The 20,433-nt window shown below is 42.1% G+C and overlaps 2 protein-coding genes across 2 annotated transcripts in view; both read left to right on the top strand.

Annotated features, from left to right (window-relative positions):
• Positions 1–7,436, top strand: part of LOC106601845 (vesicular glutamate transporter 1) — a 60,681-nt gene extending 53,245 nt beyond the window's left edge. Inside the window, exons 10-13 of the mRNA XM_045715723.2 lie at positions 1,457–1,567; positions 4,744–4,871; positions 6,463–6,532; positions 7,141–7,436. Coding sequence (XP_045571679.2) covers positions 1,457–1,567; positions 4,744–4,871; positions 6,463–6,532; positions 7,141–7,436 — 605 coding nt within the window. The remainder of the gene's footprint in view (positions 1–1,456; positions 1,568–4,743; positions 4,872–6,462; positions 6,533–7,140) is intronic.
• Positions 7,437–10,783: 3,347 nt separating this feature from the next.
• On the top strand, positions 10,784–19,910 carry LOC106601908 (GTPase KRas). The gene is made up of 5 exons (XM_045715722.2): positions 10,784–11,086; positions 12,685–12,797; positions 13,925–14,103; positions 14,746–14,905; positions 16,926–19,910. Exons 2-5 carry the CDS (start codon positions 12,687–12,689, stop codon positions 17,037–17,039), a joined length of 564 nt encoding a protein of 187 aa, XP_045571678.1. The 5' UTR covers positions 10,784–11,086; positions 12,685–12,686; the 3' UTR covers positions 17,040–19,910.
• Positions 19,911–20,433: the final 523 nt, after the last annotated feature.

The raw sequence follows: 20,433 nt of genomic DNA, 5'->3' as shown, positions 1-20,433 counted from the left end.
CCTGTAAATTTAAATTGAATTGAGAGAGAGAGAGAGAGAGAGAGAGAGAGAGAGAGAGAGAGAGAGAGAGAGAGAGAGAGAGAGAGAGAGAGAGAGAGAGAGAGAGAGTGTGTGTGTGACTGTGGCGGCAGCTTGTTCATGAGGGCATCATGTGTGTAAAAGCAGTATTAAAGTGCCTGAGAGAGCATGGTGTATGACGGTCGCAGCACATAGACATGTTCTGCTGCTGTGAGCTAGTGGTAGTGGTGCGCTAGCCTGGATCAAACTGCTGATTCTACAGCTGGGACTGCACTAACACAAGCCTGCTGTGTACGCATCACTGGCCCCTCTGCTAATGAGAGCAGTCTCACAGAACAGAACAGGAGACAGGTAACTCTCAGTGCCAGAACTACGTTAGCTCAACGTTAGCTCAACGTCCCAACCCAACCAATTTGTGTCAGAGAGGGGAAGAACCATCGAACCAATAAAAAGGAATGCAGAACGTTCTCTAATTGTTATATAAAACAGAAGGAATGCAGAACGTTCTCTAATTGTTATATAAAACAGAAGGAATGCAGAACGTTCTCTAATTGTTATATAAAACAGAAGGAATGCAGAACGTTCTCTAATTGTTATATAAAACAGAAGGAATGCAGAACGTTCTATAATTGTTATATAAAACAGAAGGAATGCAGAACGTTCTCTAATTGTTATATAAAACAGAAGGAATGCAGAACGTTCTCTAATTGTTATATAAAACAGAAGGAATGCAGAACGTTCTATAATTGTTATATAAAACAGAAGGAATGCAGAACGTTCTATAATTGTTATATAAAACAGAAGGAATGCAGAACGTTCTATAATTGTTATATAAAACAGAAGGAATGCAGAACGTTCTATAATTGTTATATAAAACAGAAGGAATGCAGAACGTTCTCTAATTGTTATTTTAAAACAGAAGGGATATAATATGTGCCAAATGGTAGATACTTTAGTCCAAAATGACTTCACAGTTCAGTGAGGGCAAACATTATAGTATCTGTATATACACGATTCCTGTGGGAATTGAACCAGTGACCTTGGCATTGCTAGCGCTCTGCTCTCACCAACTGAGCCACACAGGATCATCATCATCACATCACTGGCACAGGGCATGGGCATGACAGAACGGGCAAATTAAAATCATCCAGTCAACAAACACGACTAGGACAAGACATTAATGATAAAGTTGCAATATGTACATTTTTGGGCAAAAAAATCTAAAAGTTGGCCCAACTCTCTGAATATATGTCTCTGCCCACAACCTATGTTTGTCACAGATGGCAAAACTAAATGTTGATCAACACCACCACCCACCCCTAATACCAGGACTAACATTAGAGTCAAAGGTTAAGATCCTTTCCATATTGTGATCTTTCCTGTTTGTTGTTAGTGGTGATTTTAGTGTGTTTAGTTGTGGTTCCTGTTTTGTCACCAGGGTTTGGAATGGAGGCCACTTTCTTGCTGGTGGTGGGATACTCTCACACCAAGGTCATGGCCATCTCCTTTTTAGTCATCGCTGTGGGCTTCAGTGGATTTGCCATCTCAGGTAAGAACATGAAAGATTTTCTCTCCCACAAGCAAACAGACTTTAGGACTGTCACTACATTTCTACAGAGCTGTGAGAAACCATATTTAAATTCATATTCAGTTGTTGTGTGATGAGCGTTCTGGCACAAAAATGGTGGCCGTGCATCACCCAAGTGGGTGCTACACATTGGTGATGGATGAGGTGAGTTTCCTCCTTACTATGTAAAACGCTTTGAGTACCTCAGTTGGTAGAAAAGCACTATATAAATCCAATCAATGAATTATAAATAATCTACTTGTTTTGAACTGTCAACGATGTTCTGTTGATGACATATGTACGTGGTTAGCTATTAAACACCTATCCAGGCATTGTGAGATCATGTGTCTGAAGTGTAGTCAGCCTGGAACGTGTCCACTGTCTGTGCATGAGCATTGGTAGAATCCTCAGTGACGAATGCTTTGTGATGCAAGGGTATGGGTGTCATCTCCCACCTCTGTGCTAATCTGATTGGTCAATTCACTTTGGAGAAAGACAACAACCAATCAGTTAGGGTATTCTTCAGTCAACTTGTTGGTCTGAGAAACGATGCTCAGTTGCACCACACGCTGGATAAATGGAAGTGAAATGTCCCACTCGTAATTCAAAACAGGTATCAAACTGTCAGTTAGGTTAACTGAAAAACAACAGTCAGGAAGATAATACCAAACTGTCAGTTAGGTTTACTGAGTAACAACAGTCATGAAGATAATACCAAACTGTCTGTTAGGTTTACTGAGTAACAACAGTCAGGAAGATAATACCAAACTGTCTGTTAGGTTTACTGAGTAACAACAGTCAGGAAGATAATACCAAACTGTCAGTTAGGTTTACTGAGTAACAACAGTCAGGAAGATAATACCAAACTGTCAGTTAGGTTTACTGAGTAACAACAGTCATGAAGATAATACCAAACTGTCAGTTAGGTTTACTGAGTAACAACAGTCATGAAGATAATACCAAACTGTCTGTTAGGTTTACTGAGTAACAACAGTCATGAAGATAATACCAAACTGTCAGTTAGGTTTACTGAGTAACAACAGTCAGGAAGATAATACCAAACTGTCAGGTAGGTTTACTGAGTAACAACAGTCAGGAAGATAATACCAAACTGTCAGGTAGGTTTACTGAGTAACAACAGTCATGAAGATAATACCAAACTGTCTGTTAGGTTTACTGAGTAACAACAGTCATGAAGATAATACCAAACTGTCTGTTAGGTTTACTGAGTAACAACAGTCATGAAGATAATACCAAACTGTCTGTTAGGTTTACTGAGTAACAACAGTCATGAAGATAATACCAAACTGTCTGTTAGGTTTACTGAGTAACAACAGTCAGGAAGATAATACCAAACTGTCAGTTAGGTTTACTGAGTAACAACAGTCAGGAAGATAATACCAAACTGTCAGTTAGGTTTACTGAGTAACAACAGTCAGGAAGATAATACCAAACTGTCTGTTAGGTTTACTGAGTAACAACAGTCAGGAAGATAATACCAAACTGTCAGTTAGGTTTACTGAGTAACAACAGTCAGGAAGATAATACCAAACTGTCTGTTAGGTTTACTGAGTAACAACAGTCAGGAAGATAATACCAAACTGTCAGTTAGGTTTACTGAGTAACAACAGTCAGGAAGATAATACCAAACTGTCAGTTAGGTTTACTGAGTAACAACAGTCATGAAGATAATACCAAACTGTCAGTTAGGTTTACTGAGTAACAACAGTCATGAAGATAATACCAAACTGTCAGTTAGGTTTACTGAGTAACAACAGTCATGAAGATAATACCAAACTGTCTGTTAGGTTTACTGAGTAACAACAGTCATGAAGATAATACCAAACTGTCTGTTAGGTTTACTGAGTAACAACAGTCAGGAAGATAATACCAAACTGTCAGGTAGGTTTACTGAGTAACAACAGTCATGAAGATAATACCAAACTGTCAGTTAGGTTTACTGAGTAACAACAGTCAGGAAGATAATACCAAACTGTCAGGTAGGTTTACTGAGTAACAACAGTCATGAAGATAATACCAAACTGTCTGTTAGGTTTACTGAGTAACAACAGTCAGGAAGATAATACCAAACTGTCAGTTAGGTTTACTGAGTAACAACAGTCAGGAAGATAATACCAAACTGTCAGGTAGGTTTACTGAGTAACAACAGTCAGGAAGATAATACCAAACTGTCTGTTAGGTTTACTGAGTAACAACAGTCATGAAGATAATACCAAACTGTCAGTTAGGTTTACTGAGTAACAACAGTCAGGAAGATAATACCAAACTGTCAGTTAGGTTTACTGAGTAACAACAGTCAGGAAGATAATACCAAACTGTCAGGTAGGTTTACTGAGTAACAACAGTCAGGAAGATAATACCAAACCTAAGGACTGTTCTTTCCTTTTCAGACATTGAAAGTGATTTTTGTTGAAATGGTCATGCTATGAAAAAAATGGGCTATATAATCAGATTCTTATGAGTTTTTTAGTCTTATTTTAGGGTTAGGATAATGTTGTGGTTAGGGTTAGGATAAGTGGTAATGGTTACGGTAAGTTTGTGGTTATGGTAATGTTGTGGTTAGGGTTAGGATAAGGTTGTGGTTAGGTTTAGGATAAGTTTGTGGTTATGGTAATGTTGTGGTTAGGGTTAGGATAAGTTTGTGGTTATGGTAATGTTGTGGTTAAGGTTTGGGTAAGGTTGTGGTTAGGTTTAGGATATGGTTGTGGTTATGGTAATGTTGTGGTTAAGGTAATGTTGTGGTTATGGTAATGTTGTGGTTAAGGTAATGTTGTGGTTAGGGTTAGGATAAGGTTGTGGTTAGGTTTAGGATATGGTTGTGGTTATGGTAATGTTGTGGTTAAGGTAATGTTGTGGTTAGGGTTAGGATAAGGTTGTGGTTAGGTTTAGGATATGGTTGTGGTTATGGTAATGTTGTGGTTAAGGTAATGTTGTGGTTAGGGTTTGGGTAAGGTTGTGGTTAGATTAGGCAGCCTACTGGTGATGAGGAAAGCTTCATACTTCAGTTGTTTGTAGCATGGTCAGATGGTGAGTCACTCCAGACAGACTGTTACATAGCGGGAGATTTGGTTCTGGGTGCCAAACCAACATATTTCTCTGCATTTCTCCTGTCCCCCCATCCCTCCCTCTCTCTTCAGGTTTCAACGTGAATCACTTGGATATTGCCCCCCGCTATGCCAGCATTTTGATGGGCATTTCCAACGGAGTGGGCACCTTGTCGGGTATGGTGTGCCCTCTTATAGTGGGCGCCATGACCAAACACAAGGTACCAAGACACACAGAGCTCTGTTCTATCAAACTGGCATTACATTTAACCAGTTACATGTAGGGGAATTACCAAGACACACAGAACTCTGTTCAATCAAACTGGCATTACATTTAACCAGTTACATGGAGGGGAATTACCAAGACACACAGAGCTCTGTTCTATCAAACTGGCATTACATTTAACCAGTTACATGGAGGGGAATTACCAAGACACACAGCGCTCTGTTCTATCAAACTGGCATTACATTTAACCAGTTACATGGAGGGGAATTACCAAGACACACAGCACTCTGTTCAATCAAACTGGCATTACATTTAACCAGTTACATGGAGGAGAATTACCAAGACACACAGCGCTCTGTTCAATCAAACTGGCATTACATTTAACCAGTTACATGTAGGGGAATTACCAAGACACACAGCACTCTGTTCTATCAAACTGGCATTACATTTAACCAGTTACATGTAGAGGAATTACCAAGACACACAGCGCTCTGTTCTATCAAACTGGCATTACATTTAACCAGTTACATGGAGGGGAATTACCAAGACACACAGCGCTCTGTTCTATCAAACTGGCATTACATTTAACCAGTTACATGTAGAGGAATTACCAAGACACACAGCGCTCTGTTCTATCAAACTGGCATTACATTTAACCAGTTACATGGAGGAGAATTACCAAGACACACAGAGCTCTGTTCTATCAAACTGGCATTACATTTAACCAGTTACATGGAGGGGAATTACCAAGACACACAGAGCTCTGTTCTATCAAACTGGCATTACATTTAACCAGTTACATGGAGGGGAATTACCAAGACACACAGCACTCTGTTCAATCAAACTGGCATTACATTTAACCAGTTACATGGAGGGGAATTACCAAGACACACAGAGCTCTGTTCTATCAAACTGGCATTACATTTAACCAGTTACATGGAGGAGAATTACCAAGACACACAGAGCTCTGTTCTATCAAACTGGCATTACATTTAACCAGTTACATGTAGAGGAATTACCAAGACACACAGCACTCTGTTCAATCAAACTGGCATTACATTTAACCAGTTACATGGAGGGGAATTACCAAGACACACAGCACTCTGTTCTATCAAACTGGCATTACATTTAACCAGTTACATGGAGGGGAATTACCAAGACACACAGCACTCTGTTCTATCAAACTGGCATTACATTTAACCAGTTACATGGAGGAGCAGTTTCCCAGACACAGATTAAGCCTAGTCCTGGACTAACATATAGGCAGGTCCCAGATCTGTCTGTGCTTTACCTACTTCATTGTCATTGTCAAGACAATTCCATGAGTCGTCGGCAAGACAGCAGAAAAAGACTGGTACTAACTGAAATGAACTTTGAATGGACATGATTTAGTGAGAATGGTTTTTAGTCCAGGACAAGGCTTTAGGTCTAATCATAAACAGCTTGTTAACTATTCAACTGTTTTGTTTGGTTTGTTGTCCAGAATTTGTCAACAGGATGATTCTAACATGTTTATATTTCCATAATTCCCTATCTTAAAACCTCTGCTCTCTCTCTCTCTCTCTCTCTCTCTCTCTCTCTCTCAGACGCGTGAAGATTGGCAGGGTGTCTTCCTCATCGCTTCAGTTGTTCACTATGGTGGAGTGATTTTCTATGGTATGTGTTTATGTGTTGGTTCCTGTGTGAAGCTCCAGTCATTCAATGAACCTATAGTTCAGGGGGTCTTTGTGAATTGTATGCAAATAGTTAATTTCGTCAACGAACCATGTGTGGGGGGTTTCTAAATCACATGACTCCTATGTGAATCGCAAATAAATTATGTGTAAAATACTGGGAATCCAGTGCCAATTTAGCATGAACCACAAATTAATCGACTGTGGCTCATGTAAATCACCAATATATGTATAAATGCAACTTGAGTTCTGCCGACATCGCATGAGAATCACGAATGAATGACAGATGTAAATCCTTCACCAAATCAATCATGTGTGAACCCTAAAGGGAATTCAGACTGAATTAAATAAAAAATCATGTTTGAATCCAATTACATGAATTCAATCACATGTGATTACTCATTTGAATCCACTTTGCCACATAAAGTATTAATCACATTAATCACATTTCTTATTGGACAAGCTCAGTTAGTCCCTTTCTGTTTCCATCAGTTTTCTTCCGATTGGTGTCTTATGAATAGCCTACGACCGAGGTGTGAATCTAATGTGACCCAAACCTGATTCTGAATTATCCTTCTGGCTCTTTCCCAGGAATCTTTGCGTCAGGGGAGAAGCAGCCGTGGGCGGACCAGGAGGACACTAGCGATGAGAAGTGTGGCATCATCGATGAGGACGAACTGGCCAATGAGACGGAAGAGATGTACCGCACAGGCGGAGGGGGGCAGTACGGAGCCATGAGCCAGCCAACAGCGGGCCCCAACGGAGGAGGGGGTGCTGGAGGGGGGGCAGGGTGGGTCCAGGACTGGGAGAAGACGGAGGAATATGTTCAACCTCCGGGATACAACCAGTATCTCTACGGAGGGGAGGGAGAGAGGGAGCTCACATAATGCCCTATTCAGACTTGAGATAAGTTGACTAAACATGGACCTAAGTCTAAAAAGGCTGACTTAAGTCCATGATTTATTGACTTAAGTTCATGTTAAGTATACAGTAACTTTCTCAAGTCTGAAGAGTGGGGAGATGGGGAAAAGAGAGAGAGAGCGAGAGAGAGGTGAAATAAGAAAGGACAGATGTTTTGGAAAAAGGACATGTAGTGAGGGAAGATAGAGGGTTAGCAAATTGTCATAGGTGTGTTTTTGTATATACGTACATTTACACATGTGGGACATCATATGAATTTTATGCATTTGTGTAAGTGTGTGAGAGCGTGTGTGTGTGTGTGTGGGGGGGGGGGGGGGGGTGATGATAATGTTGTATGTTGTGGTCCAGAACCTGAACTAATCTCCCATAATTCCCTCCTGCTCTTGAACCCTTTGTGACAAGTCAGGAGTGGTGCTTTGAAGGAATTAAATGTTTTCTTGTAGATGTTGCTCAGCATTCCAGTGTGTGTGTGTGTGTGTGTGTGTGTGTGTGTGTGTGTGTGTGTGTGTGTGTGTGTGTGTGTGTGTGTGTGTGTGTGTGTGTGTGTGTGTGTGTGTGTGTGTGTGAGGAACATTTTGCCTGTTGAACCTGAAACTCTTATTGGGCCACTGTTGCTCACTCATCAGTTGAGTTTAATTTACATGTAATTTACTTTCAAACGAATAAGTCTCCATGAGCAGTCTGTCGGATTTGTGGGTGTGTCTGGAAATCAAATGTAAGTGTCTCGTTTTTGAAAAGCTTGTTGTTTATAAGCATGGGTGGTATGGATGCGACTCAACCCAAAGCTTATTTTCTATTGCTACTGGCCAATGTTGCACACAGCAGTCCAATGTTTTCGAGCATCGGCAAAGTGGGCATTATATCCATGAGGAAAGGCCATTGGTTACTCCACTGAATCCTGTCAGAGAGCAGTTAAATGGTGCTCCAGAATTCTGTCATTATTGTCATATTACCCTCTCAGTATTTTAGGCATTTTGCCAAAATCACTGAACGCACTTATATGTAGAAGTCAATATTTACTGTATGTAGGCTACTGTTCCTTTCTATATACGTTTCTATGTATTAGGCAGTGCTCTATACTAACTAGTAAACAAACTAAAATTTGACCAACTGGGGACATTTTGTTGGTCCCCCATAAGATCAAATGCTATTTCTAGGGGGTTTAGGGTTAAGGTTAGAGTTAGAGTTAGTGTTAGGGTTAAAATTAGGGTTAGGGTTAGGAGCTAGGGTTAGGGTTAAGGTTAGGGTAAGGGTACAGGTTAGGGTTAGGTATAGGGGTTAGGGAAAATAGGATTTTGAATGGGACTGAATTGTATGTCCCCACAAGGTTAGCTGCGCAATACTGTGTCTATGTATGTGTGTGTGTGTGTGTGTGTGTGTGTGTGTGTGTGTGTGTGTGTGTGTGTGTGTGTGTGTGTGTGTGTGTGTGTGTGTGTGTGTGTGTGTGTGTGTGTGTGTGTGTGTGTGTGTGTGTGTGTGTGTGTGCGTGCGTGCGTGCGTGCGTCGGGTGCAGGTGCTGGAACATTGTGCGGTGAGCATGCTGTGATGATGGTTCCATGGGTGCAGTGAGTGCACCACACAACGTGGCCATGTGTCCACGTGTGACAAGAGAAGTAATAATGACTTAGGATGTTAATGTGTGACCACACGTTGCTGTATTATTTCTATTGATGAAACTTGTCGGCCTGTTAGTGAATGACTGACTGTCGGTGAATTGTGTGTTAACCTTTTGTGCAGTGATGGAAAAAATGTGCGGTTGCCATTGTACCACAGCGTGCAATGTGTGTCTAATACTGGTCTTTAACAATACGAACTGTATCTTCAGGTGTGGGTGTTCTGTCATATTATACAGTGTACGTTTGCGAGGCTAACGGGGACTGTATGCTCTACGTGTCCTGAACAGAACATTTCAGCAACCAATCCTGGACTTGTTACTATAGTTGTTGTTGTTTTTCTGTTGGTTTCTTACTTTCCTGTTTCCGTGTTCTCCTCTGTCTTGTGGAAACGTACGATTACCTGTTGGGGAAACAACATGTAAAAACACATACAGATATATACATACAAAAACACAGAAAAAATATGACATGTATGAAATATGTATATGTGTAAAATAAAAGGTGTATATAAAATGGTGTCATCATTATTACACCGCTGATGTCATTACTGTTTATAATTGATCAATAATTCTGGATGTATCACTTTCTAAGTAGACAATAGCATATTGGTTACAGTAGTCATATAGCACTGGCACATTTTAGTAAATACAACGATTGGTATTGTAATAGCACAAGGAATTTGTAACTTTTTACATAATATTCACATTCATATTCCCAAGGTTCTCTCTCTCTCTCTCTCTCTGCTCCATGACAGATGGATGCTGGATTATCTCTGTGATTTTAGGCAAAGATTAGTGATGAGAGCAGATGCACTCAGTAGGGGAGAGAGAGAGAGAGAGAGAGGCGAGAGAGAGAGAAATGGGGGAGGATGCAGGGTATTGGCTATAGCCTAGGTTATGGCGGGGAGGTGAGGGGGGAGAGACTGGTGTGTGTGTGTGTGTGTGTGTGTGTGTGTGTGTGTGTGTGTGTGTGTGTGTGTGTGTGTGTGTGTGTGTGTGTGTGTGTGTAACACAGTTTGATCCATCACTGTCAGGGTTCCACTACTGACCTTTACAGCCCCAATCCTCTCTTTAACTAATGCAGTTCGATACTTACAGCAAACTCAATAGAGATTAAGGTATTCCATGAAGTTTTATTTCCCAATATTATCCCCATCCAATTTGTCAGTTTGAATATCGTTTTTAAGGAAACCCCATAAAATTGGGCCATCAACCTTGTGCTTGAAATGCGTCAATAGCGTGCAATGAACAAAGCGATCTAGACTGTGTGTCTGTTTTTCACAGACATCTAAATTCTGTATATTTTGATCGGGAGCGGTTAGATCTTTTTACAGCCTATCGGTTGGTTAGCCGCTAGTACAGTGATTCCATCTAGTGGTCAAATTATCTCCGCACACTCAACAACCCAAATAATCGAGCCAATCAGACTCGAGTGCGCTCTTTCCAAACCTCACCGCAACAATGTCTTTGATTGGTTAATCTTCGTACACAGGCGGGACTATCAAGGCGTCGCGAGCGCACGATTTATTTTTCGGACACGACCAATGAGGCTTTCAGTCGGTTCCTGATTGGTCAGTTTCTGATTTGAAGGCGGTTATAACCGGAAGTAGAACGCAAGACCCATTCTGGTTAGGTTACTCTACTGTCTGTCTGCTTTACCACAATGGTATTGGCTGTGAAATCAATACCATTGATTGCGTTTGCCGTGAAAGCCTTGCCCCTTTTCAACCACAATGGAGTCTAGAGAGATTTACTCCCCTACTACTAATTCTTACCTTTAAATAAATTTGGGTTATATTCAGCCTATATTTCCCGTTCATTGCCAACAGTGATTTGGCATATTTGTGGCTCAATTGCTGCAAAGATTGCAGCTTCTAAAAGCAAATATTTGTTCTTAGCTGGCTTCAATCAGGAAATTGTTTCAGGCTATGTAGCACTAATCTCATTTTGTCATTCAAACGCTGCATTTTTGTTTGGTGGAAAACGACCAACCAAATTAAGGTAAGCACTCTGATTTAGTCATTTTGCTCATGCAATAGGCCTAGCGTTACATTATAATCGCAGAAATGCAGTGATTGTAATTCTGCCTAGTGTGCCATCTACCGCAGTCTGTTAGTTGTGCTATGCTAGCTAACGTTAGCTCCCATACAAATCTGGGTCAAATTAGAGCCAGACTCTTTGCTAGTAGATACCAGCATGTTTTTGTAATGACCGGGAATAAATATTGATATTCTGCAATAATCAGACAATTCTCCGGGCCGTAGGCTATTCCAAATCACTGAACGTGCATATTATGTGAACTTGTTGTTGGCTGTACTGTAGACACCACAGGTTTCCTCGTGCCTTTGTCTTACTGGTGCTTTGTGTTCAATTGAAAGAGTATACAGAGCGTTTGCCTTAGGGTGTACTCTTCACTCAAAAGGGGTCCCCCAAGTGTGCAGAAATATTGTCTAGAATTTACCTAATTGGACAGAAAGACGAACACCTCATCACACTTGAACAGAAAGTATATAATTTGCCTAAAATGTTTGGTTCAGAAATGAGGACTCGTTTGGTTCAGAAATGAGTTAATGTATAATATTGTTATGAATTCGGGGACTAGCCCTGACTGGGACACGAGCCCTGATCTAGAGACTGTCAAGTCAACAACACCTTAACCATTATGCCAAGAGGTCAGAATCTCTTGTTGAGGTTTGGTTAAGGTCCCTACATTACCACCTTCCTTCAGGAGATTGTGACCCACGCTTCTCTATACCAAGTTCCTCAGGTGTACACCTTTCTCAGATGGCCTCACAGGTGCCATCTCACATCTGACACCAGTGTAGCCAATTTCGAGGGGGTAGCCCCGACCAGGACTCGAATCTGGGTCCAGCTACTGTAAAGCCCAACGCATGAATCATTAAGCCAGGAGGTCCAAGTCTCTTTGAGGTCATTGGGTTAAGGTCTCTACAATGAACCATACAGTCAGGTGAAAATTTGACATGCGCACACACACAATTGCGCACACAGACATTTCAGAACTTATTTACAAGTAAGCAAACAACTAGTACTTAAATCAACCATTTTAATAACTGTAAATGGATTCAACATTTAAAGCTACAATATGTAACTTTTTGGGTGACCCAACAATGTACATAGAAATGGGAGTTATAGGTCTGTCATTCTCATTTAGTCTAAGTGGTAGATCTGTTCCATGTGTGCTATTAAACATGCAAAATGCAGGAATCGCTATGCCATTTTCTGGTTGCTAAAATTCTAAATAGTTTGCCTAATTTCAGTTAATGTGACAAAACAAGCAGTCATTGTCTAGAGAAACATTGTACCATCTAAACCGTTGTGAAATATAATTTCCATAAACAGAAATATTGTGTATTCTTTTACAAAAAATATTGTATTTTCAGCTGTTTTGAAGTTGGTGTAAGAAACCGAAATAAGCAAAAACAAAACATAAGAACGGGAAGCATAGAAATAGCTTACATAGAACAGATTTACCACGTAGACTTGTTTTCAATGAGAATGACAGATCTATAACACACATTTCTATGTGAAGCTTTAATGGAAACATATTGACGTGTTTCTCTTTCTCCCGCTCTCTCTAGGCATGACTGAGTATAAGCTTGTTGTGGTGGGTGCTGGAGGTGTTGGGAAGAGTGCCTTAACTATCCAGCTCATCCAGAATCACTTTGTGGATGAATATGACCCCACCATTGAGGTGAGTTGCAGGTGTTTCTCTGTGCGACTCTTAAAGGGCAACTACACTACTTTTCCCCTTATATCCCCAGCTCCAAACCAGTGTCTGTGTGAAAATGGCACGTTGCTATGATCTGTAGTTAAAAAGGATAAGAAGGGTTCCTAAAAAAAATGCTTCTGTGACATCACAGGGTAGGATTAAAAGTAAGAAACCATGATTTTCAAAACCTGCAATGAGTTTCTAGCTAAAGGGATGGTATTTTCTTGCTCCCCACACCAACGCGAATCTGTTTGGAAATCAATGTTTTTTTTTGTAACTTTTGTTGTCATTTATCATTTTTAATGTAGAAATGCTCAGTTTTCCACATATGTAGACACTGGTTTGGTGCTGGAAATAATGAATAGGAGGTTAAAAAGTTGTGGAGTTGCCCTTTTAATTGAGAATTAATTCGATTTGAAATCGTCTGCTTCAAACGTAGCAACCGACTATATGCATCTTACATATAGAGTCTATGTACATTCTATTCTATAAGTATCTATCCACAGTCTCCTGATCATTAGGATAAGTGTTGCCGCTAGCTAAATGGTTAGAATGATTTACAGAGTGGCTCCGTAAGCTATAAGGGTGGCAAAGGGGCAGGATTATTACTTTCCAAACATGTTGTTACGATCATGCTTTCCAATCCATTCAGATTCACACCAGTACCTATGGGTAGGTACCTGATTCTAACTAATCATCAGGCCCTCAGTGAGTTGAATAAGGTATGTTTGTCCGGGGCTACTACAAAATGTGTGCTGCTGTGGGGTTCTCCAGGACCGGAGTTGGGAAGCACTGCATTAGAGCAACAGAAAAGAGAAAAAAATAAACGTTTTCTCATTGGTCAAGTCCAGGTAGCCCCTCCCTGTTTCTGCTTGTTTCCTTCCATTTGGTGCCTAATGAACACACCCCTATTTTAGGATTGTACTAGGTTGAATATACCCAGGTTAGCAAAACCTAATAATTCCATGTGGAAGCTTCTGAAAATAAACAGATTAAGTCATGTTGCTTAATAGCATCGCTGGTCTCATTGTTTTTAATTCTTCCTCATTTATGCTAAGAGTTCTAGGATATTAGAATCCTGGTCTTAAGCTTTGTTATGTTCAACCTAGGACTCGTACAGGAAGCAGGTGGTGATTGACGGAGAGACGTGTCTGCTGGACATCCTTGACACTGCAGGTCAAGAGGAGTACAGCGCCATGAGGGACCAGTACATGAGGACAGGGGAAGGCTTCCTCTGTGTGTTCGCCATCAACAACATCAAGTCCTTTGAGGACGTTCACCTGTACAGGTACTGACTGCTGTCCTACACCTGGAGTGCATTCATTAGTCGCAGACCGTGGCAAAACGTTTGGACTGTTTGCGAAAGGTTTTGCAACGGAAACCGTTTACACTTGGAAGCAAACAGAAGGAAACTCAGAGGGACCTACTTGAATTTGTCCAATATAAACTCTAGTTTTCATTGCCAAATGGTTTCCATTTGGAGTAAACTATTTCCGTTGCAAAATGTTTCGCAAACAGGCCAAACGTTTTGCTATGGTCCGCGACTACTGAATACAACACTGGAGTGTCATGATCATGTTCCGTTAGCATCCATTTATTTACTGTTGTCAGACTCCGTTAGGTATCACGCCCCCATTAAGGCCCAACTCTAAATGTGGAACAACAGCTACACGGCAATCCCTCTACTTGGTTTGCTTTAGAGCTGAGGGATGGGGCTGGATAACTGTAGCCACTCCAATTTCTAGATGGCTCTATGAATGCAAGGACTGACGGTCCATGAAGTCAACATGATCATTTGAACCATGTGGGTTCCCGTCCGGCCGGGCGGACATGGAGGAACTGCGTTGTCACTGACAATGGAGGCGAGGCTTTGGAATTAAAAGTAGATTTAGATGACAAAAAAACATGTCCATTTGTTTCTCCTCCACAGAGAACAGATCAACAGGGTGAAGGACAGTGACAGTGTGCCTATGGTGCTGGTGGGGAACAAGAGTGACCTGGGGAGTCGGAGCGTGGAGAGCAGGCAGGCTCAGGAGCTGGCCCGCGGCTATGGTGTGCCCTTCGTGGAGACCTCTGCCAAAACCAGACAGGTGGGTTTTCCAGCCAGGGGAACTACACAGGGGAGTAGTAGATATGGACCAGCTACACTGGAAGCGTAACTTTTGAGCAGCACGTGATCCACTTTATCACGTGTTCACAGGTGGGAATCTTGAAATAGAACAAGACGCTGAGCAGCGCTAGCTTCTGTCTCCTACTTCTCACTCTGCAGAGATGATACGTCCATTGTAGCAGGCCTGTTAGGCCTCAAACTGGACAAATCAAACTTTATGTCACATGCGCCGAATACAAGTGTACTGTGAAATGCTTACTTACAACCCCTTAACCTCTATGGGCTAGGTGGGACGTGACCGTCCCACCTGCGGGACACACTATTCAACAGCCAGTGAAATAGCATGGCGCGAAATACAAAACAGCAGAAAATGTATTCCCACCAAAACTTCCGGTGAATGTGCACATCAATTTACAAAAATATTCATCATGAACATTGATAAAATTTACAACAGTTATTAAAACAATTATAGATGCACTACTCCTTGACGCAACCGCTTTGTCAGATTTCAAAATAACTTTACGGAGAAAGCACATTGTTCAATATTCTGAGTACATGGCTCAGCCATCGAAGCAAGCTATACAGCTACCCGCCAAGTTCTGCCATCAACAAAACTCTGAATTAGTATTATAAATATTCTCTTACCTTTGCTGATCTTCGTCAGAATGCAATCAGAGGACTCCTACTTCCACAAGAAATGTTAGTTTTGTTCGAAATACTCCATATTTATGTCCAAATACCTCCGTTTTGTTCGTGCGTTCAGATCACTATCGAGAGGCATAACGCGCGAGCGTAAATCAGGACACAAAAAGTCAAAATGTTCCATTACCGGTCGTAGAAACATGTTGAACGTTGTTTACAATCAATCCTTATGGTATTTTTAACATAAAACGTTGATAATATTCCAACCGGACAATAGCGTATTCATTCCAGGAGAAAAAGAAGGAACGGCGCGCTCACGCATACCCAAGCCCTTTGTCCATAGGCAGTCCACTCATTGACTGAGCTACTATTCTCTGCCCAGTAACAGGAGGAGGAGGAAACAAGTTTCTAAAGGCTGTTGACAGCCAATGGAAGCCTTAGGAAGTGCAACGTGACCCCACAGACACTGTAGTTTCGATAGGGATTCAAAAGAACTACAATTCTCAGATTTCCCACTTCCTGGTTGAATTTTTCTCAGGTTTTTGCCTGCCATATGAGTTCTGTTATACTCAGACACCATTCAAACAGTTTTAGAAACTTCAGTGTTTTCTATCCAAATCTACTAATAATATGCATATTCTAGTTTCTGGGCCAGAGTAGTAACCTGTTTAAATTGGGTACGTTTTTCATCTGGCCGTGAAAATACTGCCCCCTAGCCCAGACAGGTTAACCAACAGTCTAGTTCAAGAAGAGTTAAGAAAATATTTACCAAAAACACTAAAGTAAAACAATTATTTAAAGTAACACTATAACATAACAATAACGAGGCTATATACAGGGGGTACCGAGTCAGTGTGGGGGGTTACAGGTTAGGGGTTATTTGTACATGTAGGTAGGGGTGAAGTGACTATACATAGATAATAAACAGTGAGTAGCAGCAGTGTACAAAAAGGGGGGGGGGGTCAATGTAATAGTCCGGAGGCCATTTGATGAATTGTTCAGCAGTCTTACGGCTTGTGGGTAGAAGCTGTTAAGGAGCCTTTTGGTCCTAAACACGGAGGGTCAGAGAGGAGATGTGTTGTCCTGACAGACTCCTATGTCCTTAACTGTTGTGTGTATAATTTGAATAAACTCAACTGACTCACTAAAGGTATTGGGTAACATAACACATCTGTACACAGCCGTTATGTCAGTATTTGAGGGCACAAATGGGATAACTTTGTTATTGGATACATTCAGGTAGCACTCTTCTATTCTACTCATTTGCTCTGTTTTTGAGTCTACTGAAGGCGACCAAGCTGCATTCCATCACGCTTCATTTGAGTGTAAAGTTTCTCCTTTTTGCGTCTTTGTTTCAGGGAGTGGAGGAGGCGTTCTACTCTCTAGTCAGGGAGATCAGGAGGTATAAGGAAACCAACCGCAGCAACAAGAAGAGCAAGAAAAGCACTCAGAGACGTTGCACCATTCTATAACACCACACACACATTGCACATAGCCCAATAACCCCCTCACACGCTGCACATAGCCCAATAACCCCCTCACACGCTGCACATAGCCCAATAACCCCCTCACGCGCTGCACATAGCCCAATAACCCCCTCACGCGCTGCACATAGCCCAATAACCCCCTCACGCGCTGCACATAGCCCAATAACCCCCTCACGCGCTGCACATAGCCCAATAACCCCCTCACGCGCTGCACATAGCCCAATAACCCCCTCACGCGCTGCACATAGCCCAATAACCCCCTCACGCGCTGCACATAGCCCAATAACCCCCTCACGCGCTGCACATAGCCCAATAACCCCCTCACGCGCTGCACATAGCCCAATAACCCCCTCACGCGCTGCACATAGCCCAATAACCCCCTCACGCGCTGCACATAGCCCAATAACCCCCTCACGCGCTGCACATAGCCCAATAACCCCCTCACGCGCTGCACATAGCCCAATAACCCCCTCACGCGCTGCACATAGCCCAATAACCCCCTCACGCGCTGCACATAGCCCAATAACCCCCTCACGCGCTGCACATAGCCCAATAACCCCCTCACGCGCTGCACATAGCCCAATAACCCCCTCACGCGCTGCACATAGCCCAATAACCCCCTCACGCGCTGCACATAGCCCAATAACCCCCTCACGCGCTGCACATAGCCCAATAACCCCCTCACGCGCTGCACATAGCCCAATAACCCCCTCACGCGCTGCACATAGCCCAATAACCCCCTCACGCGCTGCACATAGCCCAATAACCCCCTCACGCGCTGCAGTTCCTTTACCACATGGGAGACGTTGCCGCTCGTATTGACGGGATCTGGAATTGTGAACGCATCCAAGTTCCACTTTCTGTCATTAGTGTCGTCACCGTAGTAACAGAAACTTCACTTCCTGTTGCTTGTCATTGGCTGCACCATTAGCATTGTGACTTCAGTTTATCCACGTTTTCTGACAATTGTAACAAGAAACTAGAAGTTGAAGAGGGGATTTATAGACTGGGTTTAAATATGAACGTCACTTTACTGCCCCTAGTGGTAAACATCTGAGCGGAGTAATTCATTGATTACTTAATGACGCAAGTCACATAGCTACACATCCAGGTGATCATCTTGTTTATTTTTTCACCATGTGGGGAAAAAAGCCATGTTTGGTCTTTGCCAACGTGTTCTGCATTGCAACAAGCAAGTGTAGGCTAGCTTTTCTTGCATTCCAAGGTAGTTTTCTCTTCAGTATTTACACACAGAAGTGGCAATCTCTGTTCCTGTCTTTTAAACGCCTCAGCAGTGTTGTAATAGAGAAGGTATTTTGGTCCTCACTAGCCTCAATCTCTCATTTTCTGTATTTGTATCTGAGAGTCGAAGGCCACAACTCACTATTGTGTCATTAGGCAGCGTTTACACGGGCATGCCAATTCTTCATTCTTTTTTCCCCCAGTTATTGGCAAAGAGCTGATCTGATTGGTCAAAAGACCAGTTAGTGAGGAAAATATCAGAATTAGGCTGCCTGTGTGAACACGGCCTTATACTGTTGCCATTTCTATAGGATCATGTCCAATTATTTAGGCTCGCTGTTCAATGTCCTACTAGCTTGAGTTCCATTTATACAGTAAAGTTGTGCACGTGAACTTGTCTATTGTGAATTCTGATCGCCAGACTCCATTTTGATGTCTGTCGTGTGGTATTATTTCAGATACAGATTCTGGATGTGCCCCAATGTCCATGCTAGCATACTCCTTTGGTGCATGCCCAAAAGTTTCATGCTAAGTGGCATGGTGGTTTAGTGGTCAAGAATTTGAGCTGAATGATCCTGAAACTCAATCGGCCTTTGCAAATGAGTAATGTGTAATTTGCTAATATCTTTAGCTTTACATTCTTAATAGCTGAAGTCAGAGACTTTTCCCCAAGAGGTTGAAATAGAACGTGTCAGAGAAAACGGGATTCTCTTATGTGGAGATCAAAACAGCGTTCATTCTATACAATGTATTTCAATCTGCAACATTTTAATTATTTCAGTCCACAGGTATCTGAAGTGTTAGACAAGGGAATCGGGGGACAAAAACAGGTATTTACACACACTGAAAGGTGTCAGACCAACACTTTGAGTGAAAACATGCTGTTTTGTTGGTTGGAACTATGCTAAATGTGGTCATTGGACACTTTCTAGTCTCATCCCAAATGACTGATGTAATATGTGGGCTGAGAGATGAACCCACAATGACCCTGGTGTTGCCAGCAGGATGAGCTAACTCAACCTCTAGGATGAATCCCCCTGAAGTTTCAGTGGTTACTGAGTGTAACCTATAGGTGTCTTATGGTAGTGTTACTTTGCCCAGGCCGGTGCAGCAATACCAATGTTCTAATAGTGTTACTCAACTCTCCGGGAGTGTAGTCTCGCAGGCCCTCACCCCCCTGTTGCACATATTTGTTATAGCCCAGCACTAACACTTGACACAACTTCTCAAGAGCTTGTTGATCGTTGCAGCATGTGTGCTACTGTAGTGCTGGACTAAAGTAAACAATTGTGCAACCCTTAGGCCCTCAAACTAAACTCTGGACCTTAAAACCGGTTCTACTGCAACTTTTCATTGTTGCCCTCTAATCAGGGACTGATTTAGACCTGGGACACCAGGTGGGTGCAACTAATTCGGGTAGAACAGAAACCCAGCCGGCTCTGGACCTCGTAGGGTAAGAGTTGAGTACCCCCTGCCCTAGGGGGACCTGTGACAGGAGTTGAGCAACACTGCTAGAATACATTCCACTTTGAGAAACTAGACAGCATACCGCCAGACTAGACCCCTTGTCTAGTCACTTTAAGGTTGTTTCATGAATAAAGTGGCTTTTGGCTATTCGGACTTGTGTGTGTCTTTGTTTTTGGTGGAAACAAGTTGAATAGAGAGACACTTATGGGCCCTCCTTTCTGTCAATCAGCTAGTATCGGCTACATTTATGCCTTTACTAGACTATGGGGATATTTTATACATGAATGCTTCCGCTCAGTGTTTGAGATCAATTGACACCCTTTACCATGGTGCTTTGAGATTTATCTTAAACTGCAAAACCCTTACGCACCACTGCACTTTGTATACCAGGGTTGGCTGGCCTTCTCTAGTCACTCGTAGGCTCAGTCACTGGTATACTTTTATTTCCAAAGCCATTTTGGGTTTACTACCATTTTATTTGGGCATTTTTATTGTTCAGAAATGTGGTGGGTGCTCTCTTCGTTCGCTGGACTTTATCCTGCTAACTGTTCCAAATGTCCGAACTGAATTTGGTAAAAGGGCTTTTATGTACTCTGCGCCATCGTCTTGGAACGCCTTACAAAATACTTTTTAAATTGTAGAACTTGTCCCGATTGGTGTTTTTTTAAAT

The sequence above is a fragment of the Salmo salar genome, chromosome 03, assembly GCF_965601325.2.
Source record: "Salmo salar chromosome 03, fSalSal1, whole genome shotgun sequence".
NCBI lineage: Eukaryota > Metazoa > Chordata > Actinopteri > Salmoniformes > Salmonidae > Salmo > Salmo salar.
The sequence above is the reverse complement of the archived record's forward strand: the minus strand, read 5'-3'. Positions and strand labels throughout refer to the sequence as shown.

What these genes read in the sequence shown, in the direction of transcription:
- LOC106601908 (XM_045715722.2), top strand. Translation starts at nt 12,687, where the DNA reads ATGACTGAGTATAAGCTTGTTGTGGTGGGTGCTGGAGGTGTTGGGAAG. An exon ending in AATATGACCCCACCATTGAG is followed by an intron (nt 12,798 to 13,924) that starts GTGAGTTGCAGG and finishes TGTTCAACCTAG; the next exon opens with GACTCGTACAGGAAGCAGGT. An exon ending in CCTCTGCCAAAACCAGACAG is followed by an intron (nt 14,906 to 16,925) that starts GTGGGTTTTCCA and finishes TCTTTGTTTCAG; the next exon opens with GGAGTGGAGGAGGCGTTCTA.